Source organism: Aspergillus novofumigatus (assembly GCF_002847465.1).
Source record: "Aspergillus novofumigatus IBT 16806 chromosome Unknown P174scaffold_2, whole genome shotgun sequence".
Taxonomy (NCBI): Eukaryota; Fungi; Ascomycota; class Eurotiomycetes; order Eurotiales; family Aspergillaceae; genus Aspergillus; species Aspergillus novofumigatus.
In genome coordinates this window covers 1,902,437-1,926,789 of record NW_020194275.1, presented here as the reverse complement: position 1 = coordinate 1,926,789, position 24,353 = coordinate 1,902,437, and the positions used below count along the sequence as shown (strand labels likewise).

The following is a 24,353-nucleotide window of genomic DNA, read 5'->3' as shown; positions in this document are numbered from 1 at the left end:
CCTTGATCTCCAGCGCAGAGCGGCAAAGGATGGTTATAGCGCCTACTGAGCCACAAGGGTGCCAACCAAAGCAGCAGGAAATAGACAGCGGTTCAAGAGAACGTAACATTGAGTGAAGTGCATAAATTAGAATCTATTGGAAACTTACTCTTTCCTGTTTTAGAAAATGGCTATCGCGCATATTTGTCCAGTCTTGGTTGCCAGTGCTCCTGACCATTGTTCCTCAATAGTCTGCCTGTGTTGCTCACTGCGGACATTCATTGTGACATTCGCAAGCTTTGGCGGTTGTACAAAACTAGCTTCCCAAGACGCCATAGTCAACAGCCCTTTCCAGAAAATATCATTTCCTTTGCTGCTTAGGCTCGAAACTCCATAGCACGCGAGTAATTCCTATAAACACTGAGTTCAGTCCGAGTGCTTGACCAAGGCAGGCTCGTTTGCCAAAACCGAAGAGGACGGGACGGGCCAGACGCGGGGATTCAATCCAACGCTCTGGTCTGAAAGATTTCGGGTCTTTGTAAGATGCCCGGGTCCATATTGGCAGCCCATTGGTTGGGAAGGATGACTGCGTCTTTGGGGATGTAGTATCCCTTATAGAAGTCCTCTTTTAATGTGGCGTGAGGGGCAGCCAAGGGTAGCATGCCGACGACTCGGATGAACTCTGAGAGGAAGGCCATTGTGAACGGCAAGCTTTCATGATCTTCAAACGATGGGAGGCCTCGTACGCCCACAACGCTGTCAAACTCGCTTTGTACCTTCTTCACTTCATCTGGATACCTCAAAATTTCAACCATGTGCATCATCATAACTGAAAAGGTTATCGTAGTAGCAAACTCCATCGGCGAAGATAACGGCCCTCTCACTATCGAGCAATCCGCAAGGGGGCTCTTTTGTATGCACTGTGTCCAATTCCAAGGCCTATTTTGATACCCTAATAACGTCTTGTTATAAAAGTGCGTTGAATCCCGTTATAGAAACGGGCCACAGCGCTTTTCGACTCTTTGAAAGAGGTGAAAGATATAATTACCGGTTCAAGGGCTGGGTAAAGCTCAGCAACAAGATATCCTTGGTTCCGAAGTGATTGACAAATGTGGACAGGAGGCCCAGAAAGTCCTGTCTCATCTTCCCATCGCGTTGATATACTTTCGTTCCATAGGCCAATGCGTGGCATAACTTTCATTGAACTGGGAGAAGTAATCTGGTGTCCAGCTTCCGTCACGCATTTTATAGAGGAGCCGTTTGCTTTCCATGTCCAGAGGAGGGTAGTGAGCGCATGGGCTGTCAAGAATAGACTGCTGAAAGCGGTGGATTCTGCTCCATTTGTCCCCATACGGCATGAATGCTGGCAGCATGCTCTTAAAAAAAGGTGTCGGCGAGACCGACCATGCGGGGGCGCGAAGAATAAATGCCGCTTTTGTTTTCCAGCAGATCTCGAATAACTGAATAACTGGTCGAGTCTTAAGATGAATCACCGTTCGCTGTCCGCTTTTCAGGCTAATGATAGGCTCAGAGATCTCATGCCATTGGCATACTGCTCCCACGGAGGCACACTTGACGAATGCCGATGGAGGTCTCCAATCAATGGCAAGGGCTTGGGACCAGGAGACAATAGTAAGTTCCTTCTACCCTTCAGGGCACGTGTATCCCGTAGGCAATGAGTATTATAAGAAAAACGGAACATGCGAAAATCATGATGCGATCAAAGAAGTAGTGATAATATATCGTCCTGGAAGTGCTCGTGGAGTTATAGGTAGAAAGTAGTGGTCTTCTACACAGCATTCAAATCCTTGGACTAGCTCACTATATACTTGCCGAAAGCGATGCCTTTTGTCTCCGAGAGAAAGGTGAAGAGAGAAGTCGGTGAAATGAAATGCACTTAGCTAGGAAAGGAGCAGCGGGCGTCTGGACACCCAGCAAGTGCCTAGCAGCATTAATTCTTCAATGCTTCTTTTTGCTTCTTTTGCTGAATGCAATTGTATGCATCTTCTCTCTACAAAAGCATCAAGTACGTTAGCTAGCAGCGTTGATTCTTTTACGATTTCTCTCATCGATCGAGTCTGTATGTTTCTAATCTCTTCAAATGGTCTCTGGAAAACGTATTTACTACTTTAAATAACAGAAACTAGCCTTTTGATAATGCAGCAGAGGAGTAGAGAATAGTGGGGAACCAGCTTCGCGGTCTCTGAACTTCTACCAGTCCTCAATCGTGATGGATTTTGATTCCTTTATGATCCTCTAATGATCACCAAGATAAATCGTGTAGTCATGTGTCTTTATAAATCTAGTAAGTCCGCATAGTTACTACAAGCAATACTCTTAAAACAACTGGGACATATTCCATCTTTAGATGGAATTTTGGTTCACCCTATACAGGGCTCGCTCTGTAGAATCAACGTAGTTGATTTTACATTAGGATTAGATTAGTAAACAAAGCCATTCCAGATCTCCAGTCAACTTTATCTGACTTCTTTGTTTTTTTGCGTGACATTGCTGAAGACCTATATCTGTATATGCATGCAAGGGACCTGTGGAAGTTCCAAACAATCCAACTAAATAAAGCATCGTAGGGAGAAGACTGGACAACGAGGAGGACTGACCTTTTATCCTTTTCCTTATAGTCATGATATACTCAAATGGGTAGTTTGATGAATGTATAGAGCAGAGTATTAGGCAAACTAAGACAAACTAAGTACTATAGCTTTAACTCTTAGGGCAGCAACTCGCAGCGTGGAAAGGTCCCAGTTTCTGATCTAAAAGCCACGCACAATTGTGGCCAGTCTCTTGTCATCTGGAGCCACTCTGTATTCCCTATTTCACATGTTTTGGAGTTGCAGCTTCATTATCATTAGAGTATTAACCGCCCACTTGAGCCATTGACAACCGAGAGTCCGAGACACTGGCCTAGGCATCTACCATTAGTCAGCGCATCCGTTGTGCCTCATTCATCCAAAAGATATGGAAGTCAATTCTTAAAAATTAGGCTTGGAAATGGCTTTGAGAATCCTTAGCATGACATGTGTGCTTATACAGCTGATGCCACCTGGTAATCGATGGCTGACTTGGACCATCGGAAACAGTACACGAAACAAGAAGGACTGTTGGTGTAACACAAAGACTTGATTCAGAGGTAAAAATCAAGCAAAGAAATTTGATTTTAGAAGAAACAAGATCAATGAATGGAGACAAGATCTGATATGTCATAATAAAGAAGACAATAGCATGACAGCTACACAAAATAGCTGTAATAATGCACGGTGACGTGGTTACATCTGCATTCCGAAGGAGGGGTCAAATATGCACAAGAACCAGCCCACGCCGAGAGAAACAGAAACTGCGAGCTCCAACGCTCATCCTCAACAGAATGGCCGCCAGGACGATGCGACGAGCCTTTGGCTCAATACCGAAACAGCAAACCCTTCATTTTGTCCAAAACCTGGTACGGATGCTAGTCCATCTGCTGTGGGTCGCTGTCGCTTTCGTACTACTACCCCTCGACAATGCCATTCTGCTGGCAGTTTACATCGTCGGGTCTATTTCTCAACTTCTGTCGGGCTCATGTCCAAGCCGTCAGAGGAAGGCAGCGTTGAGAAATGAACACTTCTATCCCAAAACCGTCCTGGTGACGGGCATAGATACCCCGCCCGGACTGGCGGTGGCACGATCCTGGTACTACGAAGGCCACCGGGTAGTGGGTGCGAGCATCACGGATTCCTCCATCCGATCTGGCGAAAGCATGTCCCGGACTCTCGCAGCTTTCTACAAGATCTCCCAGTCGCAATATATTCCACAACTGCTGGACATCATATACAGAGAGAAAGTGGACATTTGGATCCCGTGTTCGGACAAGGCCACCGTCATGGAAGATGCGATGGCCAAAGAAGTCATTGAAAGTCGGATAAACTGCAAATGCATGCATCTGGACACGGAACTCACAGACAGATTCAGTTGTCCAAAGTCTTTCAATCAGTATCTCGTCGAGAAGGACCTACCTGTGCTGGAAACGCATCACGTGCAGTCGCGCGCCTCTATCCACAGTATACTCCATCGGTCACCGACCAAGGTCTATCAGATGCGCAGAGCGAGCTCCATCGCAGGTGGCAGCAAGGTTATCGTGCTGCCAAAGCGCACCATCAGCCAGACTTATACCGAAGTCAGCGAGATTCAAGTCTCCAAGGATAGCCCCTGGATGCTGCAGCAACAGACCCGCTTGGGGACATACTTTGCTGAAATGCTTGTGGTTCGCGGTTCCCTCGAAGCGATCAAGATCCGTCCCTCGGATCAGCAGTTGGGCTGGGGCCGGTCCCGTCTAGACGAAGCGCTCGCCATCGCTATCCGCAAACTCATGGAGAGATTTGCGATGAAAGGCGGTCCGCGCTTGACGGGGCTACTTTGCGTCAAGTTGATGGTCGATGAGGTGTTTGATACAAACTCCGTGCGTCATGTCCTCCACATTGCAGGCTGCACGCAAGGTGCAGCGGCCGTCGGGCATCTCTTGCAAGATGCATCCTGCTCGATTCCTGCTGGCTGTTTAACTGTGTTGGCTGCACAGACTAACGGCATGTCTACGCGCTTGACGGAGTCGAGCAATACGGGGATTCGTAGTCTGATGTGCAAGGCAACGTCCCAGGGATCGAGACTTTATGAGGCGCTCAAGACTCACGAATGTGGGCGACTTGTGCTAGTCGTTTCGCGAGCAATCCAATTACTTGACCACTTGATTTACCAGGCAGGTCAGCTCGTTTTCTGGAAGAACTGGCGATATTCTTCTTTCGACCCTTTACCGTGGTGGTGGGATGCTCATATCTATCAACCAGGTAGACACTTTGGAATGGCTTTCAGTGTTTTCACTGAAGCTCACGGTAAAACGGCTTGAAGTGAGCTCCTTGCACCTCTCTCTTTCATTTGTTCTTGATTAGCATTTTTGCGGGTTGGTACCCTACAGGATCATTGGGCGGTGCTCTGGAGCTGTTGATGAATATTGCAGAGCAGGAGTTTTGAATATAAGCTGCAATAGTCGTTTCATGTAAATGGGCTTTTTTCCACTAGAACTATCAAACCAGTAATCCATGGTACTAACGCTGGAGAGGTTGTCTATTGAGGTAGATTTACCTGATATTCTCAGCATCTCCCCTAGATGAGACACTTCATAGCTCTCCCAAGGTTTTCAGCTGTGTAAGTTTGTGCCTAGATAAGCTTTTCAGTTTTTCTTGTTCTCCTCTCGCCCTCTCGCTTAGGAAAATGATCTATGTTAACCTTAATCAGTCCCGTCGACCAGAAACCTACCCGTGCAATCTTAGTGGATCATATGTGATTGTGTTTTTCAGGGTATGTATGCGACAGCTCTTATGACTTCGGGAAATACCTACTACTATAGAGCTGAATCTAGTAGCAGAAGGGACTTGAAGGGCCTTATCCCGGCTATATTGGCCCATGCAAACCATCTACTCTGGACTAGAGGGCCATTTGCAGGGCCTCGTTATCTGCCAATCGGGGTATCCAACCATGCATCACATCTATAGCAATCACATTAACGCCGGCTGTGGAGGAGACAAACCTCCCAACCGCGGCTATATATCACGATGGACTCATGACAGGCCTCTTTAGCGGATGCGCGCTACTGATTTCACAACCTGTGGATGATAGACATCATGATGCAATCGCATATTGTTGCATCATCATCAAACCTCGGCGATAAGTCGGTGATTAACAGGCAAGTCCATACGTATTGGCGCAGCTATTGTGTGCCTCACATATCGACCTGACAATGCATCAGAGGAGACGGTACCATTGTGGAAGCGAAAATGGCTGGAGCAGACACTGCAGAAGGCGAGAAATCAACTGCAAGGAAAGAATCACCCGCTCTACATATTACTACCCAGCCAGATGCCCTAAGCGAACTGCATGAGGAAGACAAGTATCTTCACGGCCGCGCCCTGGTCTTGATGACGCTTTCCCTGATGGTGGGAGTGTTTACAGTCGCATTAGATAACAGCATCATATGTGAGTAGCCTGACCCCCACCACAAATATTCCAGCGCCGTTTGTCCCCACCCAATTTGACAGAAACTAGTCACAGCTATATCAGTAATCACGACAGACGTTGACAGCCTCAGCGATGTGAGTAAGCTACGAGTCTATCGCGGTCACGAGCTCTCATGACTTGCTAACAAAGGATGACCCTTCCGCTAGCGTGGAATGGCTCCGTCTACCTGCTGGCTCAGATGTCCTTCCAGCCGACATTCGGCAAAGCCTACACCTTCTTCAACCTGAAGTGGGTGTGGCTTGGATCTGGCTTGCTGTTCGAAGCTGGGTCTGTGATCTGTGCAGCTGCACCCAATTCTCCCGCCTTCATCACCGGTCAAGCCGTTGCCGGGCTGGGAGCAGCCGAACTGTTCTGCGGAGCTTTGATTATTATGGCGCAGATGTCGAGATGCAAAAGCGCCCGCTGTTGCTGGGCATTGTGACGAGCATGTATGGTGTTGCATCGGTGGTTGGCCCGTCTCTAGGTGGTGGTTTCACCCATTCTGCCCGCCTCGCCTGGAGATTTTGTTTTTGGATCAATCTGCGTGAATCCTCCTAGCTACAAGTCAATATGCGACACCACGAGCTGACGGCCTTACAGCCTTGGGTGGCCTGACAGGGGTTCATTGTGAGCTCCTACTACCCGTCTTCTCTTGGCGGAGCGCCCTACAAGAGCCGTTCACGTCGACAGAAATTGACCAGCCTCGGCATGAAGAGCGCCTTGATCCTAACCGGTACTTTAGTCTGCCTGATTCTTGCTCTTCAAGTGGGGCGGGTCCGACTATTTCTGGTCTGACTCCCGTGTATGGGGCTGCTTCCTGGGCTTCGGCCTGCTCCTCGCTCTCTTCGGATACATGCAACACCGTCAGAAGGACGAGTATGTTATCGCCACCCTCTGCCCATCTGATGCGTGTCCGAATCTAACAGAAACCAGTGCCCTAATCCCCCTTCGCGCCCTTTCTCAACGCTCTGTCCTCCTAGGCTGCACCTTTTCCTGCCTGCTCCAGGGCGCCATGATGACCCAGACATACTACCTCCCGTTCTACTTGCCGTACGAGGCGCCAACATATCCTTTAATATGGGTTGATAGTTATGGATAAAACCGAGCTTTAAGGGTATATTAACTTGGTTTTGAATACTAAAATTTGGTGCTCTTTTCCGTAGTAATGAACAAACAGAGCCTTAATAGGAGCTACTTAAAACATGTACAACCTAAACTTCATTGGAACCGATGTTCACAGGCATTGACTAAAGGCCAAGTGAACCCTATCATGCTGAAATAGTGAGGAACTATATTCTAGGATCATTATTGAGCAGACCTCGTTGTAAATATTCATGCTAGAGAAGTGTGAAGGACTAGGGACTGGTTCAGAGGCAGGCTGATGATTATTTAGTTACCAGGAATAGATGACAATACAAGGCTGTTAAGTGTTCTGAGATAAGATCTTTCTTCTGTTCAGCCATGTCCTAGGTGTCCTTAGTTGGGAAACTACTCAAGCCACTGAGATGCATGATTAGGTAGGCTAAGTCCTTGAGATACCTACCTTGTATAGTAGTAGATGGTCTGTGAGCGTCAGTTTATATCTCTCGTGCTTCCCAAGCCGCCAGGTAGGCGGTTAGTCCGAACTGCCGAGATTAGGGTTTGCCACTGATCCGCTGCTTCTACTGGCTAGATCCCAGATTTCGATCAGTAATCCTGCCACGTCGCTTTCCACTGAGGCCATGGGCCATGGCCTGTATAAGAGTGAGGGAGAAACATCCTAGTATTTATATCAGCTCCAGAAGGTCTGCTTTATTCTGCTGTTGTCCCAGAGCTAGTAATTCTACAATCACGTCATGGGTATGTGAATGATCTGATGCATCAAGCAGCAGCAGGGCAATGGGATCTGCCTCCACATAACCCTATTCCAGGAGATACCGCGATACTCACATATTACATGTTGTCATGATGATTAATCCCCTGCTACCACGCAAGCTGGGGATTGGGGCTGTCTATAATGTGATTATCTGCGCGTCATCCTGATTATCAAGAACCATAAGCCAGCGAATGGTAATATTCTTTAAGAGACACTCACAAACTTGCAGCCCCGTGTCCATCATAGGATCTTTATGGCTGGTAAGACAGAGGGCATGTATGATATCATGATATCCTTGCTTAAAATTAGTGATGGTGCTAGCATTTACCCAAAATACATGATCTTCCTTGGTAAAGATAGTAGTAATGCACGGCTAGTTGCATCTTCCTACGCCCTTGGTTAGCCAAATTTAATACATAGTATTAGCTATATTCATACCTAACTCCACCTATTCCTGTGAGGACTGCTGGCTGCTTTGCCTCTAATTTCTGGTCTATCATCTCCGAGACTGTCTCTCATCTGACAAACTTAGGGCTTAATGCAAATGGGACTATAAAATACACACCAGCCTGGTGTGCTAGTGGACTAGGTATGATTGTTAAGAGTTCTTTCTTATAAGCTGCTGCCGCCACAGCAGCGTAGTCCTGCCAGATTTTATTCTTATGGCTATTAGAGTAATCATAAATGCCATAAACAACTAGAGAGGGAAATACCCTTATCAACCCAGCTGCCTCTATTTTGAAACAGAGGATATCATGCTCTGTCTGTAGCTCATCACAGGTGGCTCTGTGGTGCATCACTTGGTTCCCAGATGTGATCAACCCATAATGTACCACCGGTCGCATTAATGGTTGAGGTTTCTGAAAAAACTTGTTTGAATGGGTCACACTGGGCGCATAAGGCGTTTCGCTCTAGGTGGTCATATCCGAAGCAAATAGGACGTCAAGGTCGACACCTGGATATGAGGAATCTGGGTAACATCAGGTCATGTCATTGATATATTCGCTCATCCGCTCCTTCCCCAACTGATGGCCTGCCCGGAGTTTAGAAACTGTGAGTAATGGGCCTTGCAGCAGCTGAAGGTGCTCTCTTAAGTACAGATAAACTGCCCACCCTGGATGGTCTTGCCCATATCATACTAAATCACACCGGTGTCCCCCACAACGACATCCCCTAGTTGAATGTCATGCTTAACACTCGGAATCCCGCCTCTAATGCTGATAAGTAGCCTAATTTCAAGTTTTGGAAAGGTCACCTTCATCCTCATAATGGTTACAGCAGCTGGAACCACCCCAGACTCCCCAACTGGGAGACACGCCAGCACCACATTGTGTGTCCTAATGTGTCTAAGTGTGTAAGCATTGCAGTCCGCTGCCTTGGTGTAGAGTGATTTGTGTTCATCATCTAACATTTCTGCGCTGTTGCCAGTTTGTGAGGAAGAGTGCAGAGCCAGCTGACTTTGTAGTATTGTGTGTCAGGGCCATTGCTGATGAAGATGTCAGTGCCAGAGTGGGGCTGTTGGCTCACTGCGCGCACGGCGAGAAGTCAGCACTTGTCGTAATTTTCCTGAGGTATTGCAGTCATTTCATATATTGTTTTAGATTTGTTTTCGACAATTATCTTCAAGCCTCGCTCATTTTAAGACGCCGGGAGGATATTGGAGCCAGCGGGGGTTGAGCATCGACTGAGCCATATTGCTGTCAGCCATGCTATGCCGCCTTGTCTCAGTCAATTCGGGGTGAATATGCAAGATGACCACATGATTAACCAACCTTGTCGTCGCTCAGGTGGAAGCAGTGAGGGTGCGCCTAAGGCACTGATAAATTATTGTTTAGGCAAGCCGTCTAGACAATCAGGATTAGAAGGCTCCACAAATACTCCGTAGAGCGGCGGATTTGGGTCGCCAGATATGGCTCAGAGACTACTCAGCAATACAAGGCTTCAATTCAGCATTATTATATCACTCTTGTCGAGAGATCGAATTGAGTACAGAGTGGATAATCGACTCAAAGTTGATCCTCTCAGGATAGTAGTAGAGCACAAAGATTCATACTGAGAGTAAGGTATCTGTGGGATACAGGAATCAGGATCGACGCATGTCGGGTAATTAACATATAGTTGGACAGAGGCACGAGGCAGAAGAATTCCAAAGAATATCACTGCCTGCTATCCACCAGAACCAAATTCCAGCTCACATTCATCTCTTACTCATATCCTCCATCAACTCATATCCTTTATCAGTTAACCATCACTATATTTTTGCGGTTTGCGACTTGGTGCACACTCTCTCCCCTTGATATCGTCAGTGGGTCTCGACCTAGTGTCCGCAGTCCACACGGCATCGGTCGGGTTGCCCCGTTGCGCTGCGCAATCCGAGCATAAACAAGCACACTTGAGCATTTTCTCTTCATTCCACAACGAGCTTCCCCTTCTTTTTGCCTTAATACTTTATCGGGAGTAAGAAAGAGATCGTCAAGGATATCAGATATCTGTTTCTGGGATTCAGGTGCCTTCACTCGAATTACTTCCTCTTAGGAAGTTCTGTCAGCGTCAGCTTCCCAGTTCACTCCTCCACCCGCAAACATGCGAGTATCACGACCTTCCTTCAACCCCGGACGAACGAAAAACCTCATTCATGGGGTACAAGGGTTCATCATCTTTCTCGCATGGGCTTTGACCATTGCCGTCTTCACAAAGGGTGATGGGATCGATGGGCGGTCAGCCTGGTACTGGGCCTTAGTGAGTCTCAGTCTTTGATTGTTACTTCCAGCAAAGAAGGAACAGGAAAGTGGACCATGGAGCTAATCTGTCGGCGCCAATGAAGTGTTGGCTCAGTATCCCGGGTTTGATTTACCTCGTCGCAGTGCCGATGTGGCCACGCGCTCGACGATTCGGAAATGTCTATGCTTTCGCTACGGTCGACTGTTTGTACGCCATTCTGTGGTTCTCTGCGTGGATTTGCGTCGCAAGTTATGTCGCGCAGGGAAAGGCCGAGGGCAAGAGCGACAGTGCCAGCGATAAGAATAAAGATGACAAGAAGAGTGGCTGCGACGCATGGAAGTACGGAAACGCCAGCAAATGCAAGATTAGTACGGCAACTGTGATTCTGGGAGTTGTGATCTTGTAGGGCTTCCTCCTGACTTTCATATTTCGCGCGATATCCTTGCTAATGAGGCTTGTGTGCAGCCTTCTGTTTGTTGCGACCGCTTGGATGTCCTTCCGCAATGTCATGCATTTTCGCCGAACCGGTACCCTTCCCGATGCTGTTTCCGATCCTACGTTCGCTGCACAGAGCAAGGCGGCTTTCTCCTCGAACCCTGCGCACGACTTTGAGGAAGAGGAGGATGATTTCCGCTCCGGACGTGCTGGAATGGGCGCTTCTGTTCGTAACGATCAGGATGAAGATTATGCCCTGCTGCATCAAAGCGAGGTAGACGACCTCGGAAATGGCAACGGACGAACTGCAATGCATGGTGCCTATGATCCCACTGCTACTACCGGATCAGGGAGTGTGCTGCATGACTACAACACCAGTTACGGCGGCGCGCACGGGCAACACTATGCACAACCGTCTGAATACGGTTCTACCCTGAGTGGCTATGGACGTTAAAGACGGTCTTTGATCTCGACTCATGCGCATTGTCTTTATATTCTGGTATTGATCTTAAAGCGGTGTTTGCAGGCGCATATACTTGTACGACCTTACGTGTGTTGCCCTTTGGTCTATCGAGGTCTGTTCAATATTATTTTACTTATCTTGACTTTAGGCGATGATATTTGTTGCAGTCAGTCGGCGTGGGGAACAATGCCTCTTCAAAATTGTTTGCAGTTTTCTGTTCCTTTGACGATGTTTACGATCACCCTAGTTTTGCAGCTGTTTTGGAGCAGCGTTAGAGGAGTCGCATGTGTTCAGCTTATGGGGCGGACTTAGGATATTCATAGATACTCCAAATTAACATTCACTTTCACTTTGAGTCAATCTGACAATGAGGCATGCTACTGGCATAATTTGGGGAATTTCTAGAGGATAATCTTGACAGCCAACATAGCGCTTGAAATCATGACATTGGCTTGAAGCCAACTAACGGGATAGTGATATGCCTCCGATAAAGACATGTATGCGTGTTCTGCCACCGCCTTCCGTTCGTATCGAATAGCTTCAGGACAGCTTGCGATCCTGACATTGTAAATAATTAGTGACCATTCCAAAGATAACCTTTTACACCATATTTGACTACGAGGATCTTTAGGCTTTGCAAGCGATAGTTATTGTTGCTCGTTTTTAATATCCACGCTCTGGTAAGTGTGCACTACCGTACATAATCCCATACCACGTACCATACTGACAACAATCGCAACAGCTGAGACTGATCTTTCGCAAATCTCCAAACCTGCATATTAGTCGGCCAGCCTTCCCATCAAAATGGCCAGCAGCATCGACATCTTCCACCAGTATCCCCTCCATCTCGACCCGACCTCCAAAGCCATCTCCCTCCCATCCTCTTCCAGCCAATCCGCCTCTCAAACCACAGCCATCAACGAAGAGCTACAAGCCCTCAACAGCCTGCACCGCTCACTAATCGCCCTCGACGCCCCTAACATCCCCCTCCGCCACTCCCCATCAACCCCAAGCGCAGCGCCCAGATCACCAAACTCCGCGACACCGCCAACCAGGCCTACCGCAAATCCAACTACGCCGAGGCCGTCAAGCTCTACACCTACGCCATCGATATGGCTCTCAGTCGCCCCGGCTGGGAACCCATCAACCTGGTCCGTGACGAGTTATCTGGTCTGTACGCCAACCGCTCGCAGGCGTACATGGCGCTGCAGGCCTGGCCCGAGGGAATGATCGATGCCAAGGCCAGCTGTGATTGCAAGCCTGTTGCGAATGTGAAGGCTTGGTGGCGTGCGGGCAAGTGTCTGGCTGAGATGGGTCGCTGGGAGGAGGCTAAGACTATTCTCGAGCGTGGACTGGACGTTGAGGGGAAGACTGGTGAGGGTGGCAAGGAACTGGGGGCGTTGTTGGAGGAGGTTCAGCAGAGACTACTACAGAAGTCGGCATAGTTGATGTCGACCTGCATTGGCTCGAGCCACTTTGGTTGCTGAGTGTGGAAGTCTTTCTATGGTGAATTACGATATCTGCAGCCCAGTTTGGCTGACTCTATCCTGCTCATTTGTTGCGATTCATGGTTGTCTTTGGCGTTAATGGAATGATGGGTTTATTTGCTGTTTTTGTAATCATGACTGGTCTTCAAGATAGAGCGTCACAACACTTAAAAAGATCGTTTAACAAACACAATAGTGACCACTAAGATTGTGACGTACGCGAATTTGGAAAAATATATGCATGTCCTTCAGGAAGGAAGGGGACAAAAGACAAAAAGAAGAAATTCCGATGCGGGGAATCGAACCCCGAGCTGCTGTGTGAGAGACAGCGATGTTAGCCATTACACCACATCGGACGGTTGTTGAAATGATGAGCGGATTCTTGAATGATTAGACTGGACTTAGGGTTTGAACTTCAAGGCGTGTCCAGTAAGATCATCGGGAGCAGCGTCAATCTCGCCCCACTTCGAACCACGCACTGGTTGGTCCATTATCAGGTACAAAGTGGCACCCAACAAGATTGGATTATCAAGCCAGAATATTCCCATTCCCACAACAACATCCGATGTGGTGTAATGGCTAACATCGCTGTCTCTCACACAGCAGCTCGGGGTTCGATTCCCCGCATCGGAATAGATTCATATTTTTGATCATTTTCGTTTTTTGTCCGTCTTGGACACTGTATTGATTTTGTAGGTGTCGTGTTCAGCCTCGACTTATAGATGTCGTAAATTCTTTACGAATTACAACTGTCTTGAACGTTAGTCTATCAGGTGTGTATCTTAGACTGGTCTAATATTATTAACTAATATAGTTACTTATAACTACAGTCTTACTTACCCCTGCAGTTAGGGCTTTTTATTATCCACCATGGTATGGATCCTCTCTCTCAGCGTACTTGCTGTACTCCATAATATATATCTCCGTGCACCTTGAACTAACTACCAGTTCGGACAGGTTTGAAGACCACTATGTCAGTATCACCTAACTGACAATTAACAAACAGCTGCTGAATGTGGCTCCATTCTGCCCTTTTTATATCATGTGCTGTTCTTGTTTTCTAGTTTATTGTCCCAACAGCGTCCATAATGTATGCCTCATCGACTCCTGCTTCCCTTCTTCCCTCAGCATCGCCTTCTTCCTCTAACGTCCCTCCCTTCATTGGCAACTATTTTCGTCCCATCACCTCTTGTCTACCATGTCGTCGCCGAAAGGTCAAATGCGATCGACGACAATCCATTTGTTTTACATGCGAGCGAGGCAATCATGTCTGTTCCTATGTGTCTGCCCCTCAGCCATCCGCACTGGCCTCAGAACCCAGTCGGGTGACCAAGTCCACAGCTACCAAGATGTCCTCTTCCACGCTGACCAGGATCAATCCAAGACTTCAACGTCTGGCGGACATTCTGGCGCAAGCACAGTCACTGCCATATGAAGCGTCCGAGCAGAGTTCATCCTTGCCGGAATCATATCCTACTACCCGATCTTCAGCTCTTCCTGGAGATGTGGCAGCCCCGCAGCGCCAATCGCAGGAAGATGTGTTCATCTTAGAGAATGGAGTACCTCGCTTTATCTCGGGAAAACGCTGGGCCTGGATGGCGGAAGAGGTGCGCAGAACAATGAATCCCTACTCTTGTGGGAAGAAAAACGTATGTGAAGATGAATGGATATCTGATCACTCACCGAACGGATCCAAGATATTCAATCTCTGCTCACGGAGTTGCAACAGTCCTCGCCCAAAGAGGTTCCAGACGACCATCTAATCTGGGAAACTGATACCTCACGATCTAACGTATACAGCTTTTATCCCGATAGCAGAGAAGATTGCTATTTGCTGTTGAATGTTTTCCTGGCCAATGTCGATCCCATAGTGCGAATAGTGCATCGTCCCAGTTTAGCTCGTCGCTTTGATGCATTCATTCGCACCCATTATTCCCTAGACAAGACTCAAGTTGACGGCAGTTACAGTCACTCTATGGCATTCGACCCCCATCAATCTAATGCGTTTGAGCCGCTGGCCATGTCCATTTTCTATGCGGCCGTTAATAGCATGAAGGAAACAGATGTTTCTACAGTCTTCAACACAGACAAATCCCATCTCCTGCAAAGGTACCGAGCTGGGACCGAAGTATACCTGAAACAACATCACTTCATGACCTCAAGGATCTTCGAGGTTCTACAAGCATTTGTCATTTTTCTTGTGGGTTCTTGCATTGGTGGAAGATAGCCTTCATAGCTAATACACATACACAGACAGCTCAATATCGGGAAGACGATATAGGCAAAGTGTGGCCCTTGACGGGTCTTGCCATTCGCATGGCCACTATTCAAGGCCTCCACCGTGACCCGTTGGCACTACCACTGGGAACGATTGACATAGTGCAAGTCGAGCTGCGCCGCCGATTATGGGCACAGATCTGTCACCTGGATTTTCGAGCAGCGGAGGGACATGGGTTTGCTCCTTCGATCCATGAGTCTGATTTTGATACGCGTCTCCCTCTCAATGTGGATGATGTTCATCTAATAGAAGGAGTGACGCCCTCTACCAGACTCTTAGATGCCCCTAAATTCACAGACATGACCATCTATCTGCTTCGGGTCACAGCCGCCCAATGTTACGGCCGCATTATCCAGATCACACATGCATCGCGAAAGAGAATGCGTGCCAGTTCCCAGGGAGATTTGGGAGAAGATCAAGTCTTGTCTGAACTACAAACCCTGTTAAAAACCGCCGAGGCAATGGCAGCTGAGCTGGAGAAGGCGCTGGATAATCTTGTCCGATACTGCGACAAGAGGGTCAGCTTGCAATCAATGACCTCGCAGCTCAGTGCTCATCTAAAGTCCAAATTCTGGGTCATATTCTGGATCCAGATTTCTCGCCAGGACCGTGAGAAGATCATCAGCCCCGCCATGCGAAGGAGGTAACCCCCCAAGGTCCGAACAACGTCTTACATCTGCTGACTTACCAAAGTATATTCATGGATGCCGCCACAACCGTAGAGAACTGGTGTACAATCACCTCAAGCAAAGAGTGTGAACCCTACCAATGGCATATTTCCTCACATGCCGGCTTCTACCCTATCCTTTACGTCCTTTCTGAGGTTCGCAGCCCTGTATTTCAAACCCCAGAGTGGGCCGACCTTCGACAGAGGGGTCTGCAGGTTGCAAACGCAATCCATGAAATCCGCGGCCAGCACACCACCGGGGCATGGCCAGTCATTATCGGGTTGATTGAGCGACTTCGATCCCAGAACCTGGGTCTCACCGAGGACAATCGAACAGTCGATCCCACCCCAGGGCCACAGGACAATCAGAAGTTGTCGGGATCAGGGTTGGATAGCATGGGTCCGATGGGAATTGAATTGGATGCCGCGGATTTTCTGGGATTCACGAACCTGGGGTCCTTTGACTTTCCTGACTTTGCGGGGTTTGACCCGATGTCGTTTTCTTGTCCTTCGCAGTGGAGCTGATCTTCTGATACGCGTGAATACCGGCCTGATCGATTCGCTGGGCTTACTTCATGCAGGTCTGTTGTAACCTCTCGAATTTGGGCTTTGAGGAATAGGTACATTGTGTTGCTTGATCTTTGTCTGATGACAGCCTGTATGAGAATACGTTTGTGATTGCTTCTCTTCACGCCCTGTATCCTTCATTCTGAACTCATGCAAGACCTCTGACTCTGACCTAACTCGGACTTCACGCATCTATCGGTGACCAGGGTATTATCATAGGCTTGGTGCTTTGAGCGTAGCAATGAGTGTCCGATCCGTTCAGACTTGAAACGCACAATTAAGTTCATGAGCCACTCAACAACCCATTTCTACACAGAATACCACCTACGACAGACGGGCATCCCGTATGGAGAGGATGTGGGCCGCTGAGCGTAGGAGACCAGGGTTAGCTCGGCCGAGGGGACCCACAGCTCGTGCGCCGCTATTATAGCGTACTCTGAAGTATACAAGAAGAAGGATATAGATAGAGAGAAGTATGATCAGTATATATAGAGCTGATCAAAACACATAACAGAATCAGACTTGAAATCGCTAAGTTGAAGCAGACCAACATGTCCGACAGCCACAGAAGCGAACCACCTCAATCACCACCGGACGAGCAGAATCTGAAGTCACTGAGACGCACGGAAAAAGCCAGTGATGAGCGGGAGAAAGATAATCGAAATGGTCCTCGTCATGTTCGTCGAGGATTTCTATCCTTTCTGTGCTTGGTCCCAGCAATCGAAGACCCGCGACAATATCCCGCAGGACGCAAGTGGTTCCTGACGGCCATAGTGGCAGGGGTAGGACTGGTTGTGCCTCTGAGCAGTGGTGTCTTGTTCCGTAGGTCCTCTCTAACTGCCTCTGCCGACGGAACTGCCGTTGATATGAACGACAGCCTGCCTCATCATGATCGCCGAGGATCTTCACACGACCGTCTCCGTGGTGAACCTGTCCATCGCCTTTGGCTCTCTCTCCGTCGCCATCACAACCCTCTGGTGGTCCCACCTGGCAGAACTCTACGGCCGCCGACTAGTCTACCTCCTCTCCTTCTTCTTCCTCGGCCTCTTCAGCATCCTAGCCGCAATCAGCCCCAACATCGGCATGTTCATCGCAATGCGCCTCCTCACCGGCGCCGCCAGCGTGTCCCTCCAGGCCGTCAGCGCCGGTACCATCTCCGATATGTTCGACGCACAAGAACGAGGCAAAGCCATGGGTGCGTTCATGCTCGGCCCGATGCTCGGGCCCATGTTCGCGCCCATTATCGGCGGCGCCCTGGTCACCCGGTGGAGCTGGCGCAGCACGCAGTGGTTCATGGTGGTCTATGGGTGGGCTGTGTTTCTAATCATGCTGTTCTTCATGCCGGAGACGGCGACGAATCTCGAAGCGAACCAGCGGAACGAGTGGGCTACCTCGACAAGAGCGATGAGAGTTGTTAATCTCTTGCTGAAACCCGTCCAGGCGGCTAGCTTGCTGCGGTACCCGCCCATCCTCATCACCGTCTATTACACCAGCATCGTCTTTGCAACGTACTACCTCATCTTGCATCCTGTTGACCGGCTCAGCGAGAACTGCCTGCTGGCGGGTATTCTCTTCCCGGGGCATTGTTGTGGTGGGGGTGGACGGCGGACAAGCATGAATTCTGGCTGGTGCCGGTAAGTACGTCTTGCATGGGGTAACTGGCAAAGCTAACAATATAGTTGATTGGCAACTTCTTCTACGGCCTTGCCGGAATGATCCTCACCAATGTGACCATGACGATGCTGACCGAGTTCACGCCGAAGAGGTCGACCACGGGCGTTGCGGTGAACAATCTCATGCGGAACAGTCTGTCCTGTGTGAGTGCGGTGATTGCGCAGCCTCTGTTCGATGCTATCGGTACTGGCTGGTCCTTTACAGCAGCCTGTCTCTTCTGTCTGCTCAGTGGGATACCTCTGATTCTGTTGCGGATCAAGCGGGACGAGTGGAGTGCGAGGATGAGGGTGGCTCTGGGGGATATGCAGTAGTGATACCTCGATACATGTTCGGTTATAAAGTGTACGGAGAGTAGAAATCGAGAATAATAGAATTACGAGGTTCTGAAGGTTATATCTCCATCAACGGAAAGCAATCTGAACAGCCTGCAGAATAACCTGCGACAGAGCCAGCAGCGTACCAAGCGCCCTAAAGACGATGACAGCCCAGGACGTCAGCCAGTGAGCCGAATCTCTATTATCACGCCAATGCTGGACCCATTTTCTCGGCATGGCCCGCGCCAGATGATCCTACAGCACTGACAGTCGATACCGAAAGACGGAAAAGTCTCTGGAAAGATACTATTCTGCAGTCTCCAAGGGCACTAACCCATGACAAGACTGCTTTCCAAAGAGGATCGGAAGAAGCGGGATCAGCCACTGCCCTTGGGACATCATAGAAGTGATCAAGTGATCAAAACAAGGAGCGTGACTTCGTTTGTCCGAACAAGAGGCGATATGACAGTAAAATCTCGTTGAGCAAGCAGCCAACCTCGCTTTCTGTTGCCCATTGACAATGAAACCTATTCGTGGTGGCGCATGCCTGCAAGACTGTTCTTTGCCCTGTCCCAGAAGAATGCGAAGGGCAAGCCAGGAAGAATGAAGGAAAGTGAAATAGAAATAGTTCTTTAGTCATGGGGTTATACTCTAGATGACATGCTAGAGTGTTAACCCACTTTAACTAAATACCTGTAATAGACGTAAGAAAGTGTGCATTAAAGTGTTTTGTGTTGACCTTGACCTTTTGCTGGAATACATCTTAGCTTGCCTTATTATTACTTAGATAGAGATTTTTAGATGGCAGGAGGACCCTGAAGCCTATTAGCAACTTGCTAAGAGGTATTTATGTATAACTGGCTACCTCTAGCTTTAGGTATATATTCGCCCCTGTAACCTTCCTGCTTGTTATGAATCTTGAAATGCATATGATTAATGTGCTAGGGGTTAAAGAGCATGGTTTGCCAGCTTATGATACAGAGAATCAGATATAAAGCTGAGATATAATCATTATTGCTGTGACTGAGTTCCCTTAAACTACTGTCTTTGCAGAGCAGTGGCATCACCTTGTCAAAAGTGATTAACTCTATGGTGATGAGATACTTAGCAATCTTGAAGAAGACGCCTTTAAACTATTTAAGCTGTTGTGTATGGCTATGCTTCATCTCATGGTAATCTAACATGTTGAACAATTCTGATTGCAATTACTGTCGTTACCATGCAAGCTAAGCACTATACCATGACTGACATTTAGACTGGTGGGATGATGGTTGTGCTGAAAGGAGACCATGTTTACCACGGTGAGAAGGGAGCTCCGGTTTCTGTTCAGAGATATGCACCTATACAGATTTCGAGAGTCTTAAATTACCAAAGACGTTTGATTGTTGAGAATTGTTCTGGAGAAAAAGTCATGGTGCACCATGATTTCACAAGTAGGCAGTCTGCTGTGACTTTCCCTGATAATGTGTGCGCCTTCAAGTGTACATAGAAATGATAAACTCTTTAGCTTCCTCAGGAAAAGAAAAGGAGAAGCAATATAAGCACTGCTTCTCCCTCTGTTTCAGCTTAACAGCATTCTAATAACTGCTGTAAGCTGAATGAGTTAATCTCAAACAGTGCCCCTGACTGCAACCAGTTAAATGGCCTACCAATCCGGCGAGTAAGCTCTTCTTCTCTTTGTCGCGCTTGACTTGGGCGGTTATACAGTCTGCATATACCTTGGTATAGTCATGGAGGATAACTGTCAGCGGGTTTCGCCCTTTCCAGTGAAAAGGATCTGTATATGCAGTCGATTCAATGGAGAGCACCTTATTTTGGACTTCTACAGGTAGTGTAAAGCAGATGCATCAATCTGATGGTCCATAAGGTTAGGAGGGCTTAGTCTCATGTAGCAACAAGCATTATTCCAAGTTTCCAACGCAGCTAGTAGGATCGCTTCAAAAGCCGCCGTGGCGGGGAATTTGGGCAGACGCCGCCAGTAATAAAGCCGCGATAAGCTCGACCATGCCTCTAAATTTAATCGAATGCAGCTCATCCAATAGTTTTGCATATGCTTTGTTTTGGTGGCAGTTGTCCCTCTCATAGCCCACTTACCCACCTGAGAAGAGAGATGTGTTTGCGGGGCGGTTGCTGTTGAGGCCTACAATTATCCTCCCAATTCTTACGGACTTTTCTACGGAGTACCAGACTACTAATTCCCCCCGGCTAAGCTTTTGCAATCGACTGGTCAGGAACTACCAGAATAATGCGTAAGCCCGAGATATTTCAGCTTTCGGTAGCGGCCGCCTTTAAAGGCCTCACCAGCAAAGAGAAGCTCTACGCCCACCACACGGCCAGGTAAGGGGCCCTAAACATCGACATTTAACAGTCACACTGACAACTAGACAGAGCCGCATGGCATGGGACAAGAATAATTCTTCGACAAGTGTCCCCAGAAGCAAATGATATCTTTGACTTCATCATGGCCTTGTACCACAGCTGTGGTGGTCAATGGGAACAGCTAGCTAGAAGCGCGCAAGTGGATATGACTGAAGTGGAAAAGTTCCTTAATTACGCAGCGGCTTTTCTCTCCAATATTGGCAATTACTTTGTGAGTACTATGCACGTGCCTCCTACGCAGAATCCATAATTGATTATGTTGTAGGGCTCTGGGGATCAAAAGTTTCACCCTGATGTCTCGCAAAATGAGCTGAAAAAGCTTGCAAACTGTAACCCTACTACAGCGCAAATCTTTGCAAAAGTTCGAGATGCATTGTTTCGACCATTGCCCAATAGTCTGGGTGTCCCGAGCGACACCTCCCAGAGCACGTACTATCTTGGAGATGGGACCCTTGAAAATATGGACGAGGTCTCCACCGTGTTCAAGCTGATGGAATCATCAAAAATCTTTCCTGAAAATACTAGATTGAGGAAGAGCATCACCACGGAGGGTGAAACCTCCCATCGGACATATGATATCCTGCAAGCCTCAGTAGAAGAAGATGAAACCACCCTTCAGGAACCAGATGGTCATTCTGCGAATGGCACAAGAATTCGCTTGGTTCGCGGTGATCACAAAGAAGAACTCAGGAAGATCAATCAGAGCCTGGGGCAAGCTGTAAAGTACGCAGCCAACCGCGAACAGCAAAAACTGCTCTCAGGAATTGCAGAAAGCTTTTCTTCCGGCGACCTCAACGCATACAGGGAAGCACAAAGGGTCTGGGTCAAGGACAAGGCCCCAAAGGTAGAGACGGTTTTTGGATTTGTTGAGCCGTACAGAGATCCTCTTGGCGTTCGTGCTGAATTCGAGGGAATCGTCGGAATAGCAGATTCAGAAAGAACAAAGGTGCTGCGCAGGCTCGCTGAGATTGCCTCTGATATTATTCCTCAGCTACCTTGGGCGGAAGGGTACGAGAAGAATAATGGCAAAGGCCCATTTGAGAAGGAGCTTTTTGATATTCCTGATTTTGCCAGCGTCCAAAGTGAGCTTCATCATAGGACTTTCCCCAAATCATAGAGAACTAACGAGACCCTAGTTCTGGCTTATTGCTCGAGCCTGGTTTTTCCAGGGATCAATCTCCCAAATGTAAGTGATCGCCTGTATAAGACATACGGTCATCGGCTAATTCTCAATTGATAGTACAATGACATCAGACAAGAAGATGGTTTCAAAAACATTATCTTTGCTAACCGCATGATAGCAGAGAGTAAACGAGCCAGAGGCATCCACATGATCCATGAATCAGAGCGCAAAGTTTTCCAGGAGCACCGCTTTACAGCATACTACATTTGGGTAGTTCTTCATGAGATACTGGGCCATGGCACAAGCAAGCTCCTCCAAGAGGACTCCCAGGGGCATTTCAACTTTGACAGAGAGCACCTGCCATTGAACCCGCTCTCTGGAAAGCCAATTGACAGTTGGTATGGTCCAGGGGAAACCTGGACAGGGATTTTTACAGATTTATCAACAACTGTGGATGAGTGTCGCGCTGAACTTGTTGGTGCTTATCTAATTGACGTTCCTGAGATTCTGGAGCTTTTCGGATGCACTGCAGACAGCGAGATTAAGCCTGCCGATGGTAAGAGCCCGCTAAGTGCATAGGATTTGGCCTGACCTTTCTGTGACCCAAGTGGTCTATAATCTCTATCAGCAACTAGGAGTTGATGGACTGCGAGCGCTGGAGAATTACAACCCATCCACCAAGGTAGGTGCAACTATGTGAAGACAAACAGCTGAAGCTAAAACTATTTTAGAAATGGGGTCAAGCACACAGCAGGGTATGTAACATTGAGCGTGGAAGCAAAAGTATCTAACCATTTCAGGCACATTTTGGTATGCTCCAACATATGCTTCGTGACAGCAGCGGCCTCTACAGAATCATTCAAGATAAAGAGAGCCCGAATTTGACCGTTCAAGTCAATCGATCTCGTCTTCAGGAAGGCAAGGCTTCCCTTGGCCGGATGCTTCTCCGCTTGCATGTCTACCGCTGCACAGCGGATATACGTAGCTGCCGCAAATTCTATGAAGATCTGACTACAGTTAATGAAGAGGCTTTGGGATGGAGGGAAGTGGTACTCATGAAGAAGGAGCCACCATTGGCATTTTGCCACGCAAATACATTTCTAGATGGAGACAGTGTCATCTTGAAGGAGTATGAACCTACTGTTTGTGGGCTCATCCAAAGCTGGGCTGAGAGGGATGTCTAACGTCTCGCTATCATGCGTGTCTATACATGTTAAAACAAAAGGACTATCGCTAGTCAGGCTGTCTCGCTCCAGGATGGCAATGATGCTGATGTACATAAAAAAGTTAGCACAGACATATCTCCGAGGTCGACTTTAGGTTTGAACAGAGCACGATGGAGGTCAAGAGAATAACCGAGGCTAGTAACGTCACACAGAGAATGAAAGACCTGTCTCTCTTAAGAAATAATCATGCCCAGGTGATTTCATCGGGTCATGTCACGAGTTGTCCTAGTTAGCTGGCGTAGCGCTCCAGTCGTCAACGCAAACGATATGGCAAAGAGACGATCAATCTCCTCACCAAACCGCCCACGATCCAGCTGATTCAGCACATCACCAAAATATGGCGTCCATCCGTTCCTTAGAATAGACGCAGTCTCAACGCACGCAGGATACATTCCCGCAAACGCCCAATCAACTAACCAGAACCGTCCCCGGCCTTCCAAATGATATTTCGTGGATGAAGATCCATATGACACATCACCAAATCCCGAAAAAGACCTCAAAAGCCCTCCTGCGTCCGGTCTAAAAGACCAAACTCCCGGCAGACGGCAAGGCGGCCATCGAACCACCGCTCCATATCTTCCTGAGAGGCAAACGGGCCAGCGCTATAGTCTGTGAAAAAGGCACCGTAGGACACCCCGCTCTCCAATCAGACCCGGTTGGCCATGGGACATGCATCCTGCGGTCATTGCAGTCGATGAGGCGCTTGCCATATCTTTTGATACTACTCGCGCAAGGGGAGGGGAAGAGGAGCCTATAAAGGAGCGTACCTATTGCAAAGGGTATTTATCTTCTGAGAGCAACGGCTTACGTAACGACGCTGTATTCTCATGAACCGTATATATGGAATAAGAGCCGTCGGTCTTAATACCTCGCCAGCTTTCCTCCTAGAATCAGGAGCCACCTCCAGCGACATCGCTGTTCCAGATCCCGTCATCTCCACCGGGGCTCGGGGTCGCAATCTGCAGCATCTGACACTACAACGCGCAAAGGTTATTTGGTCCTTTGGGGGATTGTATAAATTCCAGATCCGCTGCTGCAGTAGCACCATTCCAGTATAGCGCGGTAACGGCGTAGCGCCCATGCCAGAACCGTGTCAGAATACAGCCCTCGAGGACACGAGCCTGCGCAACACAAACGGTTCGA

At 48.2% G+C, this 24,353-nt stretch overlaps 11 protein-coding genes and 2 non-coding genes across 13 annotated transcripts; 8 read left to right on the top strand and 5 right to left on the bottom strand.

Moving 5' to 3' along the window:
• Window positions 1–479: 479 nt before the first annotated feature.
• P174DRAFT_417928 (cytochrome P450 1B) lies at window positions 480–839 on the bottom strand (the record flags this gene model as incomplete). The annotated part of the gene is made up of 1 exon (XM_024824647.1): window positions 480–839. One exon carries the CDS (start codon window positions 837–839, stop codon window positions 480–482), a length of 360 nt encoding a protein of 119 aa, XP_024685540.1.
• A 2,448-nt stretch (window positions 840–3,287) lies between these two features.
• P174DRAFT_438743 (uncharacterized protein) lies at window positions 3,288–5,045 on the top strand. The gene has a single exon (XM_024826615.1). It carries the CDS (start codon window positions 3,362–3,364, stop codon window positions 4,871–4,873), a length of 1,512 nt encoding a protein of 503 aa, XP_024685539.1. The 5' UTR covers window positions 3,288–3,361; the 3' UTR covers window positions 4,874–5,045.
• Window positions 4,906–5,244, bottom strand: P174DRAFT_95682 (uncharacterized protein). The gene has a single exon (XM_024832498.1). The coding sequence runs from the start codon at window positions 5,123–5,125 to the stop codon at window positions 4,937–4,939; it is 189 nt and encodes a 62-aa protein (XP_024685538.1). The 5' UTR covers window positions 5,126–5,244; the 3' UTR covers window positions 4,906–4,936.
• Window positions 5,245–5,795: 551 nt separating this feature from the next.
• On the top strand, window positions 5,796–6,564 carry P174DRAFT_476178 (MFS general substrate transporter). Its single transcript, XM_024830665.1, has 3 exons — window positions 5,796–6,000; window positions 6,070–6,120; window positions 6,189–6,564. The coding sequence occupies exons 1-3, from the start codon at window positions 5,802–5,804 to the stop codon at window positions 6,461–6,463; spliced, it is 525 nt and encodes a 174-aa protein (XP_024685537.1). The 5' UTR covers window positions 5,796–5,801; the 3' UTR covers window positions 6,464–6,564.
• A 1,902-nt stretch (window positions 6,565–8,466) lies between these two features.
• Window positions 8,467–8,739, bottom strand: P174DRAFT_359543 (uncharacterized protein; the record flags this gene model as incomplete). Its single annotated transcript, XM_024821743.1, has 1 exon — window positions 8,467–8,739. A coding segment is annotated over one exon (273 nt), but the record flags the coding sequence as incomplete, so codon positions are not given.
• Window positions 8,740–10,459: 1,720 nt separating this feature from the next.
• Window positions 10,460–11,486, top strand: P174DRAFT_365727 (uncharacterized protein; the record flags this gene model as incomplete). The annotated part of the gene is made up of 3 exons (XM_024822076.1): window positions 10,460–10,615; window positions 10,701–10,999; window positions 11,063–11,486. The coding sequence occupies 3 exons, from the start codon at window positions 10,460–10,462 to the stop codon at window positions 11,484–11,486; spliced, it is 879 nt and encodes a 292-aa protein (XP_024685535.1).
• A 590-nt stretch (window positions 11,487–12,076) lies between these two features.
• Window positions 12,077–13,202, top strand: P174DRAFT_438741 (uncharacterized protein). The gene is made up of 3 exons (XM_024826614.1): window positions 12,077–12,175; window positions 12,238–12,328; window positions 12,514–13,202. The coding sequence occupies exons 2-3, from the start codon at window positions 12,300–12,302 to the stop codon at window positions 12,938–12,940; spliced, it is 456 nt and encodes a 151-aa protein (XP_024685534.1). The 5' UTR covers window positions 12,077–12,175; window positions 12,238–12,299; the 3' UTR covers window positions 12,941–13,202.
• Window positions 13,203–13,266: 64 nt separating this feature from the next.
• Window positions 13,267–13,338, bottom strand: P174DRAFT_t30. Its single transcript has one exon. It is a non-coding gene; the product is annotated as a tRNA-Glu (tRNA).
• Window positions 13,339–13,543: 205 nt separating this feature from the next.
• On the top strand, window positions 13,544–13,615 carry P174DRAFT_t60. Its single transcript has one exon. It is a non-coding gene; the product is annotated as a tRNA-Glu (tRNA).
• Window positions 13,616–14,331: 716 nt separating this feature from the next.
• P174DRAFT_365290 (fungal specific transcription factor domain-containing protein) lies at window positions 14,332–16,452 on the top strand (the record flags this gene model as incomplete). Its single annotated transcript, XM_024822045.1, has 4 exons — window positions 14,332–14,617; window positions 14,680–15,182; window positions 15,236–15,903; window positions 15,954–16,452. The coding sequence occupies 4 exons, from the start codon at window positions 14,332–14,334 to the stop codon at window positions 16,450–16,452; spliced, it is 1,956 nt and encodes a 651-aa protein (XP_024685533.1).
• Window positions 16,453–17,045: 593 nt separating this feature from the next.
• P174DRAFT_417922 (putative MFS transporter) lies at window positions 17,046–18,479 on the top strand (the record flags this gene model as incomplete). Its single annotated transcript, XM_024824646.1, has 4 exons — window positions 17,046–17,316; window positions 17,372–17,991; window positions 18,039–18,128; window positions 18,174–18,479. 4 exons carry the CDS (start codon window positions 17,046–17,048, stop codon window positions 18,477–18,479), a joined length of 1,287 nt encoding a protein of 428 aa, XP_024685532.1.
• A 421-nt stretch (window positions 18,480–18,900) lies between these two features.
• P174DRAFT_364365 (uncharacterized protein) lies at window positions 18,901–19,167 on the bottom strand (the record flags this gene model as incomplete). The annotated part of the gene is made up of 1 exon (XM_024821983.1): window positions 18,901–19,167. A coding segment is annotated over one exon (267 nt), but the record flags the coding sequence as incomplete, so codon positions are not given.
• A 1,365-nt stretch (window positions 19,168–20,532) lies between these two features.
• On the top strand, window positions 20,533–23,320 carry P174DRAFT_438737 (dipeptidyl peptidase III). The gene is made up of 8 exons (XM_024826613.1): window positions 20,533–20,819; window positions 20,871–21,072; window positions 21,127–21,943; window positions 21,998–22,047; window positions 22,102–22,540; window positions 22,593–22,666; window positions 22,716–22,739; window positions 22,785–23,320. The coding sequence occupies exons 1-8, from the start codon at window positions 20,728–20,730 to the stop codon at window positions 23,166–23,168; spliced, it is 2,082 nt and encodes a 693-aa protein (XP_024685530.1). The 5' UTR covers window positions 20,533–20,727; the 3' UTR covers window positions 23,169–23,320.
• Window positions 23,321–24,353: the final 1,033 nt, after the last annotated feature.